This window comes from Mobula birostris, chromosome 4 (genome assembly GCF_030028105.1).
Source record: "Mobula birostris isolate sMobBir1 chromosome 4, sMobBir1.hap1, whole genome shotgun sequence".
NCBI classification, from domain to species: Eukaryota; Metazoa; Chordata; class Chondrichthyes; order Myliobatiformes; family Myliobatidae; genus Mobula; species Mobula birostris.
In genome coordinates this window covers 50,241,966-50,265,696 of record NC_092373.1, presented here as the reverse complement: position 1 = coordinate 50,265,696, position 23,731 = coordinate 50,241,966, and the positions used below count along the sequence as shown (strand labels likewise).

General features: G+C 38.4%; 2 protein-coding genes across 4 annotated transcripts in view; one reads left to right on the top strand and one right to left on the bottom strand.

Annotated features, from left to right (window-relative positions):
* LOC140196328 (mitofusin-1-like) overlaps positions 1 to 8,183 on the top strand; it is a 72,670-nt gene extending 64,487 nt beyond the window's left edge. For both annotated transcript variants that reach the window (XM_072255325.1, XM_072255326.1), the window contains 2 exons: positions 1,898 to 2,032; positions 6,560 to 8,183. In XM_072255325.1, coding sequence (XP_072111426.1) covers positions 1,898 to 2,032; positions 6,560 to 6,629 — 205 coding nt within the window. In that variant the 3' untranslated portion in view covers positions 6,630 to 8,183. The remainder of the gene's footprint in view (positions 1 to 1,897; positions 2,033 to 6,559) is intronic.
* Positions 8,184 to 13,184: 5,001 nt separating this feature from the next.
* LOC140196327 (guanine nucleotide-binding protein subunit beta-4) overlaps positions 13,185 to 23,731 on the bottom strand; it is a 52,395-nt gene continuing 41,848 nt past the window's right edge. For both annotated transcript variants that reach the window (XM_072255324.1, XM_072255322.1), the window contains exons 3-10: positions 22,606 to 22,644; positions 22,403 to 22,509; positions 20,271 to 20,334; positions 20,023 to 20,185; positions 19,100 to 19,166; positions 18,315 to 18,516; positions 17,790 to 18,006; positions 13,185 to 16,210 (exon numbers count right to left, since the gene is read on the bottom strand). In XM_072255324.1, the coding sequence (XP_072111425.1) occupies positions 16,104 to 16,210; positions 17,790 to 18,006; positions 18,315 to 18,516; positions 19,100 to 19,166; positions 20,023 to 20,185; positions 20,271 to 20,334; positions 22,403 to 22,509; positions 22,606 to 22,644 (966 nt within the window). In that variant the 3' untranslated portion in view covers positions 13,185 to 16,103. The remainder of the gene's footprint in view (positions 16,211 to 17,789; positions 18,007 to 18,314; positions 18,517 to 19,099; positions 19,167 to 20,022; positions 20,186 to 20,270; positions 20,335 to 22,402; positions 22,510 to 22,605; positions 22,645 to 23,731) is intronic.

Genomic DNA, 23,731 nt, shown 5'->3' with positions numbered 1-23,731 from the left:
GAAGTGCAGCATTCTTTTTGACGGAATATTACCCCTGGGATAACTGCTACACTGATGGACTGATAATGGAGTCCACCATTGCAGTGCCAACCATCATAGAATCTCAGCAAGTTAAAACAGGCTGATCAAAATGAATAGATTGACTGGAGGAAGAAAGGCTAATGCAGCTTTCTCTTGATTCAATTAAGATATTAATATTTTAATTGACTAAATCATCAACATGTGATTCAATCACAGTGCCAGTTTTGACGTCCTCAGAAATTGAGAACATAGCCTCACTAACTGCTGAAGTCATTGTTTCAGTTTCAGCCAAGCAAAGTTCAAAGTAAAAATTATTATCAGAGTACATACATGTCACCACATACAACCCTAAGATTCTTTTTCTGCAGGCATACTTAGCAAATCTAACTTAGGAAATCTATAGAACAGTAACTAAACAGGATCAATGGACAACAAGCTGTACAAATACAGATATAAATTGCTAGATAAAGAGGATAAAGTGAGACTATCGGTTATGGGAACACGAAGTAGAATGAGTGTAGTTATCTCCTTTTGTTCAAGAACCTGATGATTGAGGGGTGGTAACTGTTCTTGAACCCGGTGATACGAATCCTAAGGCACTTGTGCCTTTTACCTGATGGCAGTAATGAAAGAGCATGGCCTGGGTGGTGAGGGTCTTTGATGGATGCTGCTTCTCTACAACAGCTTTACATGTAGATGTGCTCAATGGTTGGGAGGGTTTTTACCCATAATGTACTGGGTAGAATCCATTACGTTTTGTAGGATTTTCTGCTCAAAGGCATTGGTGTTCCCATACCAGGTCCTAATGCAACCAGTCGGCGCACTTTCCACCACCTATCTTCAGATGTTTGCCGAGGTTTTTGATGACATGCCGAATCTCTGCAGACTCCTGAGGAAGTAGAGGCACTGTCGTGCTTTCGTTGCAATTATATTTATATGATGAATCCAGGACAGGTTCTCTGAGATAGTGACACCAAGGAATTTAAAGTTACTGACCCTCTGATAATTACTTGCTCATGGACCTCTGTTTTCCCTCTCTTGAAGTCCACAATCAGGTCCTTGTCTTATTGACACTGAGTGAGAGGTTGTTATTACACCACTCAGCCAAATTTTCAATCTCCCTCCTGTATGCAGATTCATCACTTTTGATACAGCCCATAACAGTGGTGTTATCAGTAAACTTGTATATGGTGTTGGAGATGTACTTAGCCAGATATTCATAGGTATAAAGCGAGTAGAGCATGGGGCTAAGCATCTCTGTGGTGCTCCTGTGCTGATGGAGATTGTAGAGGAAATGTTTTTGCCAATCCAAACTGACTAGGTTCTACAAGTGAGGAAATCCAGGATCCATTTGCACAAGGGGTAGTAAGGCCTAGGTCTTGGAGTTTATGCTGAGAGGAGCTCTGTGCTGCCTCCCAGTTCCTTGGATCACAATGGAATTACAGGTTACAGCAGGGTTTCATTTTTGTAAACTGTTCATAACTCACATAGTGTACAAATTGGAAATGCAGCTTTAAACTTAGTTCCTGTGTAGTACAAGATGTTTGCAGCCCAGCAGCAACTGGCAAAGCCATACAACCAGCCTCCTAAAAGCTCAGTCATATGTATGGGCTGTACGTAAATCAGTCATTCATATACTGGGTAAGTCCTATAAGCTTATTTTGTAGAAAAACAGAACTAATAATCTCTGACAGAACTGTTCCAATAAATACAGGTTTTACTGAAATAACATTAAACCTAACTAAGCTAGCATGTAAAATAAGTATTAAATTGGGACAGAATAATCAACAGGAAACCAAAAAAGTAATTGTTTCTGGTACAAGGTAAATCAATGGCCTTGCTTATATCTAACCTTTTTACCTTTGTATTTTTCCAGGGAAATGAGCAGTACATTTGCTCAACTATGCCATCAGGTAGCTCTTACCGAAAAAAATTTAGAAGAATCAATCACCATCCTTAACAAAAAAATTGAACTCTTAGAATCCACACAAAACCGATCAAAGCTTCTGAGGTAATAATTTTTTGTTATATTTTCATGAAACCATTTTACTCCTGGACAACATTTTTAATCACACCTTTCAGAGTGAGCAAGTTAATCCATTTATATAATTTATGTAATTTTCTAATCATAATATAAATTTAGTCCTGTGCTCATATAATGTTCATAAAGTTTTACAGCATGTAAACGGACTCTTCAGCCCAACTGGTCTATGCTGACCAAGATTATCCATCAAAATTAGTCCCATTTACTTGTGTTTGGCCCGTAAACTTTTTTTGCATTCATGTATCTGTCCAACAGACTTTTATAAGTTATTATTGTACGTGCCTCAACCACTTCCTTGGGCAGCTGATTCCATATACATTTTTTGTAAAACCAAAGTTGGTCCTTAAGTTCCTATTAAATCTTTTCCTCTCAACTTAAACTGTGGAGAAGAAGACTGACTGTATTCATCCTATCTATGCCCTTTGTGATTTTATACCCCTCAAAAAGATCACCTTTCATGCATCGAGGAATAAAGTCTTAGCCTCTTCAACCTTTCCCTATAAGTGCAACCCTCAAATTCTGCCAACATCCTTGTAAATCTTCCTGTAGCAAGACAACATGTAATACGGTTCTTCATGTGCAGCATCCTGTCAAGTACACCCTGACCTTTTAATTTTTATACTCAATGCCCAGACTGATAAAGGCCAGTGTGCAAAAAGCCACCTCCTCCCCCCTGTCTACCTGTCACTGCACTTTCAGGAAACCATTTACTTGCACTCCAAGGTCCTTCTGTTCCACAACACTCCCGAGTACCCACCATGTAATTAGAATAAGCCTGTTGTAATTTCTTTCATGTTAAAAATTTTCAGGGTTCATATCCAAATGAAATATTTGCTCTTTGCCATTTATTTTTTTCCCTGTACTTGGGGTAGATCATACATCAGAGAAATAGGCAAAACATGCTGTAGTTTAATAGACTTCTTGCCTTTTAAGTATAGATTGTTTCTCATGAACAATCCTTGGACTTTCTTTTCAGGAATTTAAAAATAACAGTGAATAAATATATTGGAAAGTATACTGGGCAAACAAATTGAAATTGGATGCTAATAGTTGATGTGCAGGGAGAAAAGCTTTAAGTAATACCAAAAATCTACTGTCATCCCAAATTGATAAAGAATATGGCAATAACAGAGCAAAAGTACAAATTACAATTTAACAGTTAATTTTATATGCTCTAGCCTGCACTAATCTGTGTTGGACATTATTTTCGTAGATTATCAATGTGTCACTTTTAGGGGATGAGGGAAACAATATGTTCATAATTGCTAACACGCATTAAGTCTTGTGTCAAAAACATAACTGGAACTTAACTTATTCCCACATATTTATTGAAAATTGCATTGTATGTAGTTTAAGAAATCTAACTACAACTTGTTAGCTACAATTTCTTAGCTGAAACTGGTGCTAGTGAATGCTTAAGAATTCTAAGAACCTCAGTGTTAGAGAGTGCCAAGAATGCAAACTGATGAATTGAGGAACCACCTGGTGCTTTCTCAATATTAAAATTAATCCACTCCAGCCAAGGAAATAATATAATCTTACAGCAGAAGATTTCCTTTCATTCCTGAACAAAAAAATCTCCTGACTGTATCGAAGAGAAGTCATTGATTATTTCTTGATAAAACTAACAATTACCCAAATAACTTCATAAAAGACACATTAGGATTCCTAATTACTTGGGAAAATTAACTACCATTAAATGGAAAGGCATGCTTCCTAATTACACTGATTAATGTTCACTTATTGGATAGCCATGTGGCTTTGGCACAGCAGTTTGCACTGCTGCCTCACTTCCAGGGACAGGAGTTCAACCTAACCTTAGGTACACATACTTGTCATGACCGTTTAGGGTTCCACTAGATGCTGTTTCCTTTCTAATGGGTTAATTGGTAACTATAACTACTCCTTGGTGCATAGGTAAGTATTTAAAAAAAGGAGTTGATAAGGATGTGAGGATTAGATTAGATTCAACTTTATTGTCATTGTGCCGAGTACAGATACAAAGCCAAAGAAATGCAGTTAGCATCTGACCAGAAGTGCAAAAATAGTGTTATTTACAAAATAACTATGAATAAAAAGTAAGTGCTACAGCACACAAATATATAAGTACTGAGACAGTACAATATGGATGCAATACTGCTTAGCGCTGTGATGTGAGGTTCAGCAGGGTCACAGCCTCAGGGAAGAAGCACTTCCTGTGCCTGCTGGTGTGGGAGCGGAGGCTCCTGTAGTGCCTACTGGATGGGAGGAGAGTAGAAAGTCCATGGTTAGGGTGAGATGCATCCTTGATAGTGCTTTTTGCCCTGCCCAGGCCGTGTTTATAGTAGATCAATTACAGGGCTTCAGAAAAATAAGGAGCGGGGGTGGTTAGTTGAGAATGTGATTAAGATATACTTCTATTGCAAGCCAGAATGGAGCCAGTGAGCCAGATGGTCTGAGTTGTAACAAGCAATGCCTCTTAAAGTTGCAAATCTGAAAAAGGGCAAGTGGTTTGTTAATAAGGCTATTATTTATTGCTAATAGCCATAAATGTACATTAGCAAAGTAGAGAAGTATTATTTCTGGAGAGAACTAGGGTTTATGGCAACACAGAGAAGCAAAAGACTGCGGATGCTGTTATCCAGAGCAAAATGCAAACTGCTGTTGGAGCTCAGCAGGTTGAGTAGCATCTGTGGAAACAGAGTGATATCAATATTTCTGGTTGAAACCCTGCATCTTGTATGCAAGTAAGGTGTAGAGCAGTATCTCATAGTCAGTAAACAGCCATCCTGCCAGTCTATTTGTGTTCATGCAATAGTAGAAGGGTTTTTGTTGAGGTAAAAGGAGATCCTCAAGCATAATGAGTAAAATGGCTGTGATTGAAGATTCTTAAGAATCTTGTTCACAGAAATCCAGGTAGCAGTAATCGCAAGTATACTTGCTGCAGGGTCAATTAAAAGGCTCCTCTTGAAACTTGTTTGTTTTATCTCTTGTTTTGACTACAAGTATGTTGTTAGTGATTCTTGATACTAGAAGGAAGGCAATGGAGATTTGCACAGATTTTGTCAGGATTGGAAAATTGTACCTATGTAGAAAGATTGAACAAGCCAGAGTTGTTTTCTGTGGAATCAACAAGGCTGAGAGAAGACTTAAGGTATCTAAAATTGTGAGGGACTTGACTAAAGTAGGAAGAACTTATTTTCCTTTATAGATGCTTAGAAACCAAGGGCACATATTGGTGAGGAGATTAGAAAGGAAATTATTTTTTCACCTCAAGTGGTGGGGGCAGAAATTTAATTGTTGTTAAACAAAACTCGAATGTGTACTTGAAAAGCCATGACCTGAAGTGTTTTATTACGACTGGAACTCTTCTTCAACAGGCACACAGAGTGGGTGAAATGACATTGTAAATTATCATGTGGGTTTTCCTCATTTGCTAAATGTATTCCAATGATTCGTTGGTGGTGGTGGGGGGGGGCGGTGAGGGGCACTTGTAAAGTTGATATAGGTATTTGGTTTGGTACCAACAAGGAGGGCCTGCTCAGAGATTTTTCCCAATACTAGTACACGTTAAGCAGATTTCTAAATAAAATATCAAATTGTCAGGCAGGGAGGTCATGTGAGTGATAAAATTAATTGTCAACTATAAAATATTATTATCCCCCTACTGTCATACAGGGAGTCTATAATTTCACCTGTAAAATAAACAAATCTCTCTTCAAACCAGTGTATTTAAATGTTTTTGCATGAGAGAACAAAGAATTGTTGGGCTCTGGCTTCAACTCAAAATTATTAAATTGCAAATCTTTGGTTTTAATTGCACCATCCTGGATTTGGATTTCTGACACTGTTAATCAGAAGCAGATTGCTCCATTGTTAGTATGTCTTTATGTAGTATGCAGAATCATTAACTGAATGGAGATAAATATCCTTACCATCTTTAGTGTTTCTTTTCAAATTATGAATCCTTCAGAACACGGTTTCATTAGGTACAGGAAAAGGGTGCAAGAAGTCAAGAGCATAATGATCTAGCTGTGTGGGACAGGTCCTTGAGAGCATACACCATGCTAAGTAAAGACTGCCTAATTATAAAATTGAGACAGTTTTATTTCTGAGTAATTATTATGTGCGTTAAGTGGTTGGTTAAATAATTATCAAACTTCTCATCATTTATTTCATTTCTTTGAAAACATTTGCCCACCTTTTTGTCATAACTTTATACCAATGTACTACATTTGGATTAATAATAAAAACACTTACCTAAAATATAATTTGTATCTCTTCAGTGTCATGTAATATGAAGATAAATTTGCCTGTTTAAATTTTATTCTTAGCTATACATCAAGCTATATTTGGTAAATTAGAAAGGAGTGCTGGCTGTTCGACGAGTATCATTGAACAAATATTTATGTACCTCATTAATTTAGTAATGTACTAGAGAAATCAAGTTTTTTTTTAAAAGCAGCTGCCAGTTACTTTTTCGAACTTAAATGTATTTTCAAAATTTTCTTACAGAAACAAGGCAACATGGCTGGAAAATGAATTGGACATATTTACAAAGCAGTACTTGCAGCCAAGCCACTGAAAACTTGCTGATTTTCTTTTGTATGTTTATTCACTAACCTCAAGGATGGCAGATGTCAATGTTGCCATAGTACTATGTGGAAAATACACACTTTCAGTCCCTTTATGTACAGTAAGGATCCTGGTTAATAGTCTTTACTTTCTACATAGTCGAAGATATGTACTTAAACTAAATTAAGATATTTTCAAAGTTAGTTATTACTAAATAGGGTTGTACAATGCATGTATTTTTGAGATTCAGATTCATTAAGCAACCATTTCATTAGTCAGAAAATTGGATCTTAAACCAAATGCAAGGGTATTGAAAAGTTAGTGTATTAAATATTATTAACATTTTCATTTTATTGTGTGTGTACATTTATGTACTTGCTGATCAAAAAAAACATACTTTCATTTTCTAATCTAATCCATGAAAAACAAATTCCCTGGCTTAATTCCCATTGGTCTATTTTCAAGGCAATTATACAGATATGAAATGATAGTTGAAAAGAGACCAATGGGAATTAAGTCAGGGGATGTTTTCCATGGATTAGATTAGAAAATGAAAGTATGTTTGTTTAGATGGAACTTCCATTAAATTGTCCCAGTGAGAAATGCTGACATCTATAAACTAACATAACCTATAGCAAACCAAGTTTGTAAATGGAGCATCAGCCAATCATCCATCTAGTGTCTAACTTCATGTTACTGCAGCAATCAGTTAAAGAAGCAGTAATGAATAGGATAGATGCAGTTTAGATAGACAGCACAGGAGACTTTAACCATAACATTATTCAGGTGATCAAGTACTGTTAATGTTTCAGTTGGCTAGATTTTGTACAAACTGCATTGAAGAAAATATTCATGCAAACAATAGTGCAGGGTCCATGGAAAATACTATCTACAGTAGTTGTATTCAGTATTAAATTATGTCCAGATTCTCCAGTTTCTACTACTGAAACTGCAGAAGCTTATTACCTTACCTAATATTCAATTTTATCAACAATCTATCACCATTTTGCCAACTGAATTCTTAATGGTCTTTTTGGTACATAATCACGCAATCACAAGCAAAAATATTGCAGCTTATATTTGATTGCTTTGGAATTGACAGCTCAGGTTTCATTAAGTAAAATGATTGTACAGAGTTATTTTCTCCAGCCATTAAGTTGGGGTTTTCCAAACAGCTACCCTATTTTTAATATAGACAAGTTACGAAAACCACAAACTGCACAATATTGCTAAAACTTCATATGTAATCAAAGCTCTGTGACAGTATTTCCCATGGGAATTGTTCCTGATATTTCTTTACAGGCAAAATAGTAATTTTTTTTACATCATATTTTTGCCAGTTTCCTCACACACTTTACTTGGTCTTTAAGAAAAAATTTACCAGAATGAGATACTATCCTATCTTGTGTAAAATCTTATTCCAATGAAAAGGGCTAATCCTTTGAATTGCTTGATTCAACAGTTCAAATATTTGGATGAAAAACTGGAATTTTTGTAACTAGTTAATCATTGTTTTTTATGCTTGGATAATTCATGGTATCCATATTAAAAGTGCTTTGAGTAAGTTTTGTACATTACTGATTCTTACTGTTAAATGACTTGTATATATTTCCCTCTGCTAGATGGGGACAAGCTGCATTTGTATCTTTTGAGCATGTATACTTGGAGCAGTTGTACAATTTCTATTAAATTATTTGACCAATGTTGCTTTAGTATCAGTTTTATATCAAGGATAAGCTGTAATAAAATGAACGCAGCAGGCCAGGCAGCATCTCTAGGAAGAGGTGCAGTCGACGTTTCGGGCTGAGACCCTTCGTCAGGACTAACTGAAAGAAGAGATAGTAAGAGATTTGAAAGTGGGAGAGGGAGGGATGGAGCTAAGAGCTGGAGAAGGGAGAGGATCATGGGACAGGAAGCCTGGGGAGAAAGAGTGGTGGGGGGGGAGAACCCGGAGGATGGAGAGCAGGCAAGTAGTGAGAGGGACAGGGGGAGGAAAAGGAAAGAGAGGAAAAAAAGGGGGGGGATTAAAAAATATATTTTTAAAAATATATTAAATAAATAAATAAATAAATAAGGGATGGGGTGTGAAGGAGAGGAGGAGCATTAACGGAAATTAGAGAAGTCAATATTCGTGCCATCGGGTTGGAGGCTGCCCAGACGAAATATAAGGTGTTGTTCCTCCAACCTGAGTGTGGCTTCATCTTTACAGTAGAGGAGGCCGTGGATAGACACATCAGAATGGGACGTGGAATTAAAATGTGTGGCCACTGGGAGATCTTGCTTTCTCTTGCGGACAGAGCGTAGGTGTTCAGCGAAACGGTCTCCCAGCCTGAGTCGATGTTCAGCATGATCCTCTCCCATGATTCTCTCTCTTCTCCAGCTCTTAGATCCACCCCTCCCCTCCTGTCTTCTCCTATCATTTTGGAGCGCCCCCTCCCCCTCCCCTCCACTTTCAAATCTCTTGCTATCTCTTCTTTCAGTTAGTCCTGGCAAAGGGCCCCGGCCCGAAACGTCGACTGTACCTCTTCCTAGAGATGTTGCCTGGCCTGCTGCGATCACCAGCAATTTTTGTGTGTGTTGCTTGAATTTCCAGCATCTGCAGATTTCCTCGTGTCTGCATTTTTAAATTCACTACTGCAAAGCCTCTTCCAGTGATGCCTACACTGAAGAAGTTTAGATCTTCTCTTCGGGAGTTTAGTGAAACCCTCTCTCACTGCTCCCCATCTATAATTTCTTCAGCCCTTCAACTTTTCGACCACATTTTGACTCAGACTCTCTATTACAGCCATATGTCCTTCCTTGGAACGTGTCTCCCGCCGCCAACTTATTCCAGTTGGCTTCAGGATTAGTTTTCAAGCCTCTCAATTTGGACCTTCTGAGTATCCCAGGTACTCACATTTTATTGACTCTGCCTCCCGTCAAGCTCTGAAGGCAGCCCTCTCTGCCATGAGGAGGTACTTGGTGTCCCTATCCCAGACTATTCCACACCTCAGGGACACTTTCTTTGCTGTTTATAATGGTCCTACCTGTTATTTCATCCTCCATCAGATACTTAAGTGCAGTGGCCATTTCTTGGACTTTGTCATGTTAGGCAAGGATCGCAAGATCTTACATCTGCAGGCCCCAGAGCCTACTGGCTCCAACACTAGCAAGCATGAAATCGATCTTGGCGGCTCCAGCACCCCAGGACATGTTCAAAACCCGGACTCCAGCAACGACCATGGACACCTTCAAAGCGATTGCGCAACCACCAACTGCGACTCCAGCCTTGAACTCCAGGCCGGGTCTTCACGTGCTGCTATTGTGACTCCCGTCTCCCCTTCCCCCAACAATACTCTGCAATCCCGTCTCCTTCAGATCCCACCGTCAGCTCCTGGGTCCTCAGAGGCTCCACCTTCCTCTCACCCCAACCCTCCCCTCTCCACTGACACCACCAGCCTCCCTCCCCCTCCCCCCCTCCCCCCTCCGATCCTAGCCCTCATCCGAGCCGGGTCTTTACTATCCCCTCCGACCTTCCACTCTCTGAGGCAGAGCACTCTGTCCTCAGTAAGGGCCCTACCTTTGTCCCCCTTTGCCCACACCTCAGCGAAATCCGCGTACGCCATGACGCTGAACTCTTCTTCCGCCGGCTGCGTCTTTGAGCCCACTTCTTCGGCAAGGACTCTCCCACCCCTACCCATGACCTGTTCTCCCATCTTCGACCCTCCTCCTCTTCATGGACACCCTGCTCTGGTCTTCTGCCTGCTGTGGATCTGTTTATTGCTACCTGCTAACAGGATATCGACCATCTCGACTTCACCACACCTTGTTCCAATTCCAACCTCACTCCTTCCGAACGCTCTGCTTTTCACTCCCTCCGCACTAATCCTAACCTTACTATAAAACCCGCCAATAAGGGGGGTGCTGTTGTAGTCTGATGTACTGACCTTTACCTTGCCGAGGCACAGCGTCAGCTGATGGATATCTCCTTTTATTTACCCCTCGATCGTTACCCCACTAAGGAGCACCAGGCCACTGTCTCCCACACCATCACCAACTTTATCAGCTCAGGGACTCTCCCATCCACTGCTACCAACCTTGTAGTTCCCACACTCTGCACTTCCTGTTTCTATCTCCTACCCAAGATCCACAAACCTGCTTGCCCAGGTAGACCCATTGTCTCAGCTTGCTCCTGCCCCACCAGATTTATTTCTGAATACCTCGACACTGTTTTATCCCCCCATGTTCAATCCCTTCCCACCTATGTTCATAGCACTTCTCACGCTCTGAATCTTTTCAATGATTTTAAGTTCCCTGGCCCCCACCACTTTATTTTCACCATGGATGTTCAGTCCCCATATACCTCCAAACCCCAACAGGAAGGTCTTAAAGCTCTCCACTTCTTTTTGGATTCCAGACCTAATCAGTTCCCCTCTATCACCACTGTCCTCCATTTAGTGGAATTAGTCCTTACTCTGAACAATTTCTCCTTTGGCACCTCCCACTTCCTCCAAACTAAAGGTGTAGCCATGGGCACCCGTATGGGTCCCAGCTATGCCTGCCTTTTCATTGGCTTTGTGGAACAATCCATGTTCCAAGCCTATACTGTTATCTGTCCCCCTCTTTTCCTTCACTACATCAACTGCATTGGCACTGCTTCCTGCACGCATGCTAAGCTCATTCACTTCATTACCTTTGCCTCCAACTTTCACCCTGCCCTCAAGTTTACCTGGTCCATTTCCGACACCTCCCTCCCCTTTCTAGATCTTTCTGTCTCTAAGCTCTGGAGACAGCTTATCTACTGATGTCTACTATCAGCCTCCAGACTCTCACAGCTACCTGGACTATTCCTCTTCCCACCCCGTCTCTTGCAAAAATGCCATCCCCTTCTTGCAATTCCTCCATCTCCACCGCATCTGCTCTCAGGATGAGGCTTTTCATTCCAGGACGAAGGAGATGTCTTCCTTCTTTAAAGAAAGAGGCTTCCCTTCCTCCACCATCAACCCTGCTCTCAAATGCATCTCTTCCATTTCATGCACATCTGCTCTCACCCCATCCTCCCACCACCCCACTAGGAAAAGGGTTCCCCTTTCCTTACCTACCCGCCTCCAGGTCCAACATATTCTCTGTAACTTCCACCACCTCCAACAGGATCCCACCACTAAGCACATCTCTCCCCCCCCCCCCCCAACTCTTTCTGCTTTCCACAGGTATCGCTCCCGGCACTTATCCCTGTAAGCAGAACAAGTGCTACACATGCCCTTCCACTTCCTCCCTCACAGTCCTTCCAGGTGAGGTGACACCTCACCTGTGAGTCGGCTGGGGTGATAAACTGCGTCCGGCGCTCTGGGTGCAGCCTTCTATATATTGGCGAGACCCGACACAGGCTGGGAGACTGTTTTGCTGAACACCTACACTCTGTCCGCCTGAGAAAGTAGGATCTCCCAGTGGCCACACATTCTAATTCCACGTCCCCTTCTGATATGTCTGTCCATGGCTGCCCCTACTGTCAAGATGAACCCACACTCGGGTTGGAGGAACAATACCTCATATTCTGTCTGGGGAGCCTCCAACCTGATGGCATGGCAGATTTCCTTGTGTCTGCTGTAATGAAATGCTTATTGTACTCTTTGAATATTTGTACTCCAAATGAATGAAATACTAGTTTTCCACCTCACTTCCAACCCCATTGTGTTTAGAAGGTCAAACTATTAGCAATAGTGATGGAGATCATTGAATTTTTTAGGGAAAAAATTAAAAGCTAGCAAGATCAAGCAGGAACATGGAGTTGAAGTTAACCGAATGAGTGGCGAGAGTTGCTTGAGGGGCCATATGGCCTGCATTCAACACATAGGTTGAATGAAACTAATTAGAAGAAAAAATATTTAGTATTCTAACCTTCAACTAAAGGAATCTGGTGTGAAAAAAATTGCAAAAGTAAACTTAATACCAAAAGATAACTAAGCTTTCTAGTGGGCAGTAAATTTAATTTGAACAAATATTCTGAAATATACAAAAAAAAAGTCTAAATAGTCATTACCTTTTCAAATGACATTCATATTTTTATAACTTTAGGCTTTGAGCACATGATCTGGAATCCTTTATCAGTGCAAGTTCTAACTAAACCAAATTGCTGTTTTTTCCTCACACTGTTCAGGCAGTTGAAACACTATCACACCAAGGTATCACTACATGGTTTAATGTCTCAAAATAGCAGATTGACATGCAATGAGCCTTATGAAAATCACACTTAAAAAGTTATTTTTTTCAACCATGGCTCTCTGGAGGAGGCTGTTCAAAAGTGGTTTAAATCATAATGCAGGATTGTTTGCTATTGATATATTTTCAGCCACTTAGTGTGGCATTCTTGCCTACAGACCTGTTTGTTCTTTTCTCCCTCACCACTCTCTTCCAGGAGTTTGTAGTTTTGCAGTTTTAATGTACAAGGGAGATTTGTTAAAAGGTATCATTCATGGGTGGTGATATTTAGAAACCTCAAATTTATAACATGAGGTAAAATACTTTAAATTTCCCAGGTGTCATAAAGCTTAGAATATGAAAACTTTACACAACCTTGGTTAAAAGCATTTTTATTGGTTACAATGAATTTATCACATTAGTTTCACAGAACCACTGTACATATACAAAAAGGAATTATTAATGTAGAATCACTATAAATAAAGATACACCTAGTGCAGATCAGTTAATGTTTTATAACAGTACATTAGAAGAAAACATAGCACAAACTGCTGGTTTTATTGGCTGCAGAATTGAATACAAAAGACAATACAGTATTACAAAATTGGTGTTAATACTGTAACCAGTTCAAGTAACATTATGTAAAGCTATTTGCACAGGCTGAAAAATGGTTCCGCTTTAGACTATGATTCTAATACTGAATGACAGCAAATTACACAAGTGTATTTATATTCTCCATAGTTTATAGTACAAATATCCCAACACAAAGGTGCAAGCTTTTTATTGGATTGACTCCAACAAATCACATTTTATCTTCATTCTTCAGGCTCCTTTGTCAGAAGCAATGCATTTGAGGGGATAATTTGAACTCTATGCATTGCATTTAAAGTATAAGTTCAGGCTTCCACTTCCAAGTGGATATCTTAATGGGCAATGCATACTGAATCTTTTTCCAATATTTCAAATATTAGCTTAACATGATCCAAATAGAACAACATTCTGAACCAAGTCAGCTTCCATACTTGAAAATCTATTGATCTGAAATTCAAAAGGGATGAGAAAATCCTGTATATAGCAACAGCACACCACAGACAGGTTAAGCCAAGCAATCTTCAATTGTTTTTGATATTTAGCAGACTGCAAAATCAGAAGGTCTAGGCTTGGCTGATTAATCCATTAACATTGATTTTAAATGGACAGTTGGAATAGGATTGAATGAATACAGTTTATTTCAAAGAATGGCTGATTAAAATCAATAAAACATTTTGAAAATCCAAGTAGCAAAAAGTAGCTCAACACTCAAGACTAATTATAGCACAATGTGCAATCCAGAAATTAAAACCACTCCATCTAAATTGCTTTGTGCCATCCTTTTAAGATCAAACTTCATGCTAGTACTTGTATACATGTGTGAATTCACCTTTTTACATCTTGATTTCAGGATTGTAATAATAGTCTGGGCATGATAAAATGGCGGAGCAGACTCGATGGGCCGAATGGCCTACTTCTGCTCCTTTATCTTATGGTCTTATGTTCAACTCAAAAATGGGATTGCTCTAGAGGCAATGAAAATTTTTAAGTCTCCAAAGTCATACTGGAATTACTTTAACAAATTGCAAAGTACTGATCAGCGCATGTTTTTGTTTTAAGGAAAACAACACTTATTTTTCCACCAAAGCCACTGTCCTTGGGATGGGTGGGTGGGGGGGGGGGGGTGGAAAGTGAAACTGACATAAACTCTACTTGTATTGATTATTAGTTAAAATTCTGACTGCCATTAAATTGAGTTCTACAAACCTGCTGTGGGCACAGTGTGAACACTGAATTTAAGGGCATATATTACACCAAAGAGTAGTTGACACCACTGGGGAGGTTAGTTATAACATTCTAAAGCTGCATTAAAATCAACATGGATTTGTGCAACCCAATATAACCCAAGACAGACCAAAATCAAAACTTAATTTCAATAATCACCATGTAAACTATGCATTATACATTTTATATTGTGTAACGAGTCTCATAGTTACTAATGCTAAATGATTTGGTTATTTTTCCATTTACAAACACTACCTTTTTTAAAACTCACATTACAGTAATAAGTACTTTAGATAAAGGCCATTTAGGTTTACATACTGTAAATTGAATTTCAGGTTAAAATAGTGCACATAGTTACTGAATCAGAAAGATTTCTCCCCCTTATCATGAATGTTAATTTCAAGCAAAACGGTCCAGCAGCTAAATGCATTGTATGACACCAAGTCAGATGAGTTAGGAAGGCACCAGCTACAGTTGCTCATTGTGTATTTTAACTGAGCTTTGAATAGCAGGCATGTGGGCATGCACAAGAGAATATAATAAATCCTGCCCTAGTCAAGAACGTGGGGTATCTATTAGAAAGTGCCCAAAATGATAGTCATTTGACTAAATTGTGATATAAACAGTTTATGGCCAATCTTTGCACAAGTAGGTGCAAATAAAGGCCTTGAGTGATATACTGGTGGTGATCCATGAAATGACATCCCTGTCAACGAAAATGAAGGCAAGAGTGAATGGCAGGGTTCACAGATAGGACAGGCACTGGTACAAAGAAATAAGAATGCATTACATGTTCTGGGTGCAAATCATTTGGAGGGTGTCACAATGATGAAGGGTTATTGAGTATGTATTTTCTTTTAAATTTGCAACAGCATTTAGTTTGACATGATAGATCCTGCTTCTGTACAGTAGCCATGTTAAGCAGTGCTTATTGCAAACATAAATAATCAATGGAATGTTCTGTATAATTAAAAAGTGCTGCAAAAAAAATCAAGCACGTGTGTGTACATGACCAAAGTTAAATCTTTCACAATAAGTTAATTCACAAGAGAAAAATCTCAACTGCAATCAATTTATCACTGAGTTCAATGTGATCTGATAAATACAGGCTAGAAATTTAGCTTTAAAAATGTGATTTTTCTTTACACAGACAAATGTTACATGATTAGCTGCTGTAACGTGTACATTCTGTACAAAACAATACAGATTAGCAGCTGAGCAAAAAAAAATGCTCCAAACAATGCAGTCATTAAAATTAAACAATGGTTAGTTTGAAATATTTCCCTAGTCACCATGATAACGTGCCAGCCTCAGAGTTAACAGCTGTCAGGTTTTTTTCCTCTTCATTAGATATGCCTACTTTACATAAGCCTTGTGTTATACAATTGTATTCAGTGATAGAAAAACGTCACTTGCAAATACTTGATAAAAAGAATATTATTTTAAAGCTGTTGGTTGCAGCATAGGTAGTCCAAATGAACAGGTGACTACCTCAATTCCAGATTTTCAGAAAACTGTCCCATGATCCTGTTGCTACAGCCATTCCATCATCAGTGATGCCTAAACAGCTGACACGATTGTCATGTCCAGCAAGTACTCCTGGAACATAAAAGGAATACTATTATTTAAATTAGATAGCTAAAGCAATTTGAACAGGAATATTTGGTAACTATAGCTTTACATTGTTAGAAGATAGAAGCAACTGGAGGAATATTTAAAACAGGATCTGCAAAAGAATAGAGACCTAGATTTACAAAACTAATTCTAGCTGAAGAGAAATTGAAAGTGTTGGCACTGGAAGACAGATAAGAGATAGAAAATAAGCAAGGCCATGAAACAAATGGAAAACAGGGTAGAAAATTTTCAACATCAAGTTGGTCAGAAACCAAAAAATGAAAATCAAAGCTACTACAAAAATGTAAAACAAAAACTTGGCAAGTCAGGCATAATTTATGAACAGCGGGTAAAAATTCATATTTCAGTTCAAAGCTCCTTTGTCAAAACTGGGGCAGAGAAAATAAGTTAGTTTTAAAAGTCACAGAGAATATGTGGGGTAACAAATGGTAAGACAAAGAATATCCATGATGGAGCGAGGCCCAGGCTACCAAGAGAGAAGTTGCATTTTCTGTTACCCCCCCCAAAAGACAAGTCAGTCACTATAATAGTGATAGATGATTAAATACATCTACAAACAAGGCAACTTTGTGTTCAAATAACCAGATACTTATAATCAAATTATAATTGAATAAAGGAAAACTCTGACTTTTAAAATAATAAAAAAAGTATCAAATTTACACTTTCGTAAAGTACTTAAGGTATTAGTCAACAAATCCCACACAAAACAGAAAATTAAAACAATTGTTTCCTCCACAGATTTGCATTACACCTAATTAAATGTCCTGTGATAGAAGATTTCAGCAGCATCAGTCATCAGGACTATACACAACTAACACACTTTGCTAAGGAGTATTCAGAAATGACATGACACCATGAAAGCAAACCATGAGATTAATGGGAAAAATGCTGATAGGAATAACACAAGCAACTATGGTGTGTTGCACCTAAGCAATGCCCCAATGTGGCTTTAGTGACAGTCCAACATAAACCAAACCCAGTCATTCATTTTGTCTGCATAGATTTAATGGCCATTCTCTCTAAAAGTATTCATTGAAGTGTCATTCCTGCAATTGTAGAAATGCATGATGCAAATTCAAGTTGGCTAGAATATGCTGAGTCAGAGTTCAGTCTTAACATGGTATTTGCTTTTCTTTTTAACTGCTGTTGCCCAAACTGAATAGTTACAGCATTTTGCCTTTGATTTCCTTTAATATGGTATTGGAAAAAGATAAACTCCTGCTCATGAGAGATACATGGACTGGTTAAGAAAATGATTCACTTAATAACAAGACTAGTTCAGCTGAAGTAACACGACAGACCATTATGGCAAACTTTGAACAAGGTGGAAAAACTGCTCTGGAAAACTTAACAGTCAAACATCTTCTAAACTACCTATCCTTTACCCACACTAAAAGTTATAATATTTATAGTAGATTCTTCAACAGAAATATCTAAAATGGCTTTTATATCAATTTCATTTATGCTTAAAATCTTGCTTGTGCCTTAGCTTATGTCCAAAATTCTTTTAAAGAAATTGGTCAAGCAAAGTTTTTCCCCTGACCTGCACGATCTCCTTTTAAAGAGTCCCAAACATTGCAATTAAAGTCATCATAGCCTGCAAGCAGGAGGCGTCCACTTTTGGAAAATGCAACTGATGTAATCCCACAGATAATATTATCATGCGAGTACATCATGAGTTCCTGATCAGCTCGGAGATCAAACAGTCTGCAGGTAGCATCATCTGACCCAGTGGCAAATGCATTTCCATTGGGGAAAAACTGAAAATGGAAAGAAGAATACCATTACTTATGTGAACAAATTATAATCATATTAAGTGAGTTCAGAAGTTAGCATCAGATCGCATTATCACTAACAAAATTATGAAAATGTTATTAAGAGGCTGCAGAATTTAGTTTTGATTTAAAACTAGCCAAAGTACAACACAAAGGAAACATACTTAAATTAAGCCTCACAATTTAAAATGTTAAAAGCCATTTTTCAGCAAATAATTGCCATAAATGTTGTCATGTCTCAGTGCCAATGAAAACTACTCTTCATTATCTTAATGAAATGAGAGTATACTTACGCAAACTGCATTAATATCTGATACGTGCCCTATGAATGACTGTCGACACATTCCATCTCGAATATCCCAGAGTTTGGCAGAAGCATCACAAGCACCAGAAACAAAAATCTTCATATCAGGACTTAATGTGAGACTCATGACATCTCCAGTATGTCCTGTAAATGTTGTGGTTTGATGGCCTGTTTCAATGTCCCATAAAGCACTATAAATACAAAGCAACATACTAAGACTTTCAAACATGCGTAAGTTACTATATATTCACAATAGCAATTTTTATACGCTTACATAACATGTCCCCGTTACTGTCTGACTAGTGGGCAGGCAGAAGGAAGAAAATTAAGCTTTTTCTCAGGCTGATTCTACACATACCTAGAAAGCTGAGAAATACTGGCTGCATAGCTCTACAAGTGCATCTTCTAATTTATCCATTTCCTCACTCGCCCTAAGCTTAGCTTGTTCAGATTCTGTTTTCGCCATCCTATTTCAAAATTATTTTTCTTCTTGCCTCAACCACTGTTTTCCTTTAAATCTACATTCATTACACATCTTCCTCAGAAAACCCACCCTTGAACTCATCATCTCCACAATCAACCCATTTCCACCCATACTTTGCCTCCGTACGTTCATTACCAAAACCATCCTATTACCATAGATTCCTACCAATTTTCTAATTAATACCTCAAATTAAACACATCATTTGCACCCCCATACCATAATTTGTTTCTCTTCATCAGAGGAACAAACAGTAGCTTCAATGTTGCAGAAGTCTGATTAACTGGACTTACCAACTTGTGTCTCCTGAACTTGTAACAATCTGGTTGTCATCCAGAAAGCGACAACATGATAAATAACCTGTTTTTAAAAAACAGTGGATGTTCATCAATATTAGCATAATTTACAGTTGAATCAACATAAGGTTTTAAAATCAAATCCAGCATTTAACCTAAAAGAAATTCACATGTAGAACTTTCTTCCCATAATAACATGCTTTGTTTCTCACTGTTATTAGCACTAGCAAGTCACCTCTATGGCATTCAAAAGAATTAGAACATAATATGTAAACTAAACTGAAAATATTAACCATTAGGTTAATTAACACATCATTAATTTGTTTATTCAGAGTCAAATCTTTATTCCTCTTGTTCTTACAAAAATTATCTGCATAATTCGGCATAATTGGATTATAATTTGGCATAAGAGGATTATTTTTCCTACTTTATTCCCTCTGCTGCTTCACGTGTTGCTGAAAACTGCTACTAATGATTAAGGGAACAGATAAAGCACAGCAGATCATGTATTTTATTAGTACTATTTCACCATGTTGTGCAAAGTTGCATGCAGCTTATGGAGATCCAAGTTGGAAATGACCAACTTTTGGTCCCTTTTTAAAGTGATCAACTTATGGTTTGGTTAATTTCATAGGAGTATCAGCCAGAGTCTTTTGTAAAACAGACATTCTTGTATGGCATTCCCATATTGCTTAGCTGATTATCTTCTGTCACAACCTGATCCTTACCCGAAGCTTGTAGGAGAAATCATTGGATAAAGAGTAGAAGAAACATTGACCAACATTATTCAACTTTGCATAGGCAGAATTATGCTTTAATGCTTTATCACTTCTCTGCAATGTAAAAGTTGATTAATGTGGTTCATCTGCAGACCACTTTAAATAGCAGAGCTATAGAAAAAGCAGAGTAATCACTATTACCTGTGTGCCCCGGCAGTTCCCTGCTTACTCGAACGTTACCCTCTCTAGTCTTCAAGCTATAAATTGAACAGATGTTGTCTAGTCCACCACAGGCAACAAAATTCCCAGATGGAGCATAAGCACATGTCATAACCCAGGAAGATCGCAAGGGGATAGCATGCATCTATAGGAAACAGAGTAAAATAAAAGTGAGTTCACCTTAATCATAATCTAAAATGTGCAACACTGAAACTTCCTTTCATTCTTACTTTATTAGTTGTATAGCTGTCCCAGATGATTAGTTTTCCATCCTGAGAGGCACTGACTAAAAGTCTGTAAATATAAAAATATATTTAAAGCCAAGGATAAGAGTGGGGACAAACAACAGGAATTCTGCAGACGCTGGAAATTCAAGCAACACACATCAAAGTTGCTGGTGAACGCAGCAGGCCAGGCAGCATCTCTAGGAAGAGGTACAGTTGACGTTTCAGGCCGAGACCCTTCGTCAGGACTAACTGAAGGAAGAGTGAGTAAGGGATTTGAAAGTTGGAGGGGGAGGGGGAGATCCAAAATAATAGAAGACAGGAGGGGGTCTTCTGTCCTCCTGAAACGTCGACTGTACCTCTTCCTAGAGATGCTGCCTGGCCTGCTGCGTTCACCAGCAACTTTGATGTGTGTTGATAAGAGTGGGGAACAGGATTCACTAAGATAAACTATGTGGCTCTAGGTGAGTGAGTGAAACTGGATTTTTTCTCTTGCTTGATCAGAATGAACTTTTGACTGTCCTCCAAATTGAAGGCTTACAGAATATAAATTGACAAAGCACTTCATTTGGCAGAGAGTTAGAAATTAAAAGGTGTAAAACTTATCAATAGGATAGTGTTATTTGAAAATTTACTTTTAAATAAACAGTATTGTTAGGAAGTAGATTAAAGTACCAGACACGGTTAAGGATGGAAACAGAATCCTCAGGGAAAAAAAATTGGAATAAAGGTCAAAGTAATAACTAAGATGGGAAAAGTCAGGGAAATGGTGATAACCTATACTGAGAGCTGGAGCAATGGGCAGAATAGTCTTCTATGATAATTAAAATCCATTGAATAACTGTCCTCTAAATTCTTATCTTTCTATTCTTCCACCAATTTAAACATTTACTTTTTCTATAAAAACTAATGCAGCTGATATACCATGCAGCTGGAAATGAGATTACTTCCATCAATTAAAATCAAAACAGAAGATGTGACTCAAACTATAAATTAAAATCCATTACAATATTTCATTTATAAAGGAGGGTTGGTTTCAGCCACGTACAAAACATGTTATTTATCCATGACCAATAATAAGCCCATGATGCAACCACAGTTTATATTGCAGCTAGCACTGAAATTACTTTAGCATTGAAATTTCAAGTTCCTGGGTGCCAATATATCTGCAGGCCTAACCTGGAAGCAACATATTGGTGCAGCTATATAAAAAAAAAAGAAAGTGGCTACATTTCATTAGGTGTTTGTGGAGATTTGGTTTGTCAACCAAAACACTTGAAAACTTCTAGAAATGTACTGTGGAGAACATTCTGACTGGCTGCATCACTATCTGGTATGGGGATCTACTGCACAGGATCAAGTTGCAGAAACTTCTAAAATTAGTCATCTCCATCCATCATGAGTACTAGCCTCCAGAATATCCAAGAAACTTTCAAGGAAGTCTGTGTCTATCCCATCATTAAGGATCCCCACCACCCAGGACATGCCCCCTTCTCATTGATCCATCAGGAAGGAGATACAGAAACCCGAAAGCACATACTCAGTGATTCAGGAACAGCTTCTTGCCCTCTGCCATCCGATTTAGAAATACATACATACACACACACACACACACACACACACACACACACACACACGCACACGTAATCCAGTTTTCTTCTCAATATTTATCTATCATGTATTTCATTGTACTGCTGCCGTAAAGTTAACAAATTTCATGATATATTCCGGTGATATTAAACCTAATATTGTATAAAGGTCCACTACTGTAACATTTTCATCACTGACTTCTGTAAAGCAATTTCACACACTGGTCAATTTGAATAAATGGGCTTTTGCAAGGAATTCCATGGAAGTTGTAACTGATTAATTATTGGACTAGCCTGGGCAAGTGTACATTTATAAAACAAAAAAAAAGGCTCCAGATAAAGGCACCTGGAAATAAATAAAAGAAATGCCATTCAAGCTGAATAATATCCATGTGAATGCAGATGACATATTGCTGCCCTTACACAATTAACAGAGTAATTGATTCAATATAAAATTCTTAAAATGCATGATCAACAAGTGAGATATATTTAATAGTGACTGTGCTAACTGATCATATAAGTCAAGAGCTTTAACATTTATCTACTAACCTGGAGTCTGATCCCCAGTGCATGGCATATATTTTAGCCAAGTGTCCCCTCAGTGTACGCCTTGTGCGCATTTGGATTCGACCCACTGAATCCAGACCAGCTGTGATCTGGAAATAACATTTAAGTTAGTTACGTTTCAATGAAAATGACAAAGTAGAAAGGTAAAGCAAACTCTTTGACAATATTCCATCAGAGGTGTTTACCTGAGCAAGGGTTGAATCACCACAAGCTTTCCTTGCATCCTGTAATGACAAATATTATTTTATTTGCTATATTGCCAGTAACAAGCAATACTACTACTTAAGATCATATTTACACTGCCATTATACTTATCGATAGATAAACCCATTGGCATTTTCTTGATCTGCCATTTCACAAGTTTAAGGGTATCTTCTTGTGCCTCTCCCTCCATCACTAGCATTCTCATCTCCCATTGCTATGCTCAAGAACGAATGTCATGACACACTTTGACAGATTTTTCTTTTGCAGGGTTGACTCTTACAAATCCTTAACATTTTAAGCCTGAGAAAAGCAACCCAAATCATTTCTGGGGTGACTATCCCAGTTCCCTTTGCAAAACAAGAATGACAGGAGCTAATTTGGCATCGAGTTGTAGACAAGCGGAAGGCACCCACCAAAATAGCCAGCTGACTATTGTTATTCTTCAATGAGGACCTCAGATGAAGGGATGAGAAAGGAGAATAATAAAACACAAACCTGGCATGAGGCAGTCTGAACCAAAATACAAGAACGCTAAGAAAGTTGACACGGCTAGGGAAGCAATGGCACCTGGAAAGGCACCAAGAGATAAATCAAACAGTAGGCCATTAAGCCCTTCGTATCCTTCAGCATTTCTAGAACATACCAAGGAGCCAATTCACGTTAGTTTTGGTAATTATTTTTACTGTTGTTTAACACAATTATCTAGAACATAAAACAGTTCAGCACAGAAACAGGCCCTTCAGCCCATAACGTTTTGCCAAGATAATAAAATCAGTGATCAAATGCCCAACTAAACTAATCCTTTCTGCCTACACAGTGTAGACACCTTATTTCCTACACATTCATGCGCCTATCAAAGAGCTTCTTGGATACCCCGTAACATATTTGACTCTAGCAGCACCACAGGTAGAGCATTCCAGACACCCGCCACTTTCTCTGTTTAAAAAAAACTGGGCCTGCCCATGTCCTTTAAACTTACCTCCCACCTCAAATGCATACCCTATATAATTATAATTAAAAATTTTCAAATTATTTCAGTCTCTCAAAGCAGTTTTCATGTTTCTGAATATCAGGCACTAAGACAGTGAAAACAGATTTAAGGGGGTG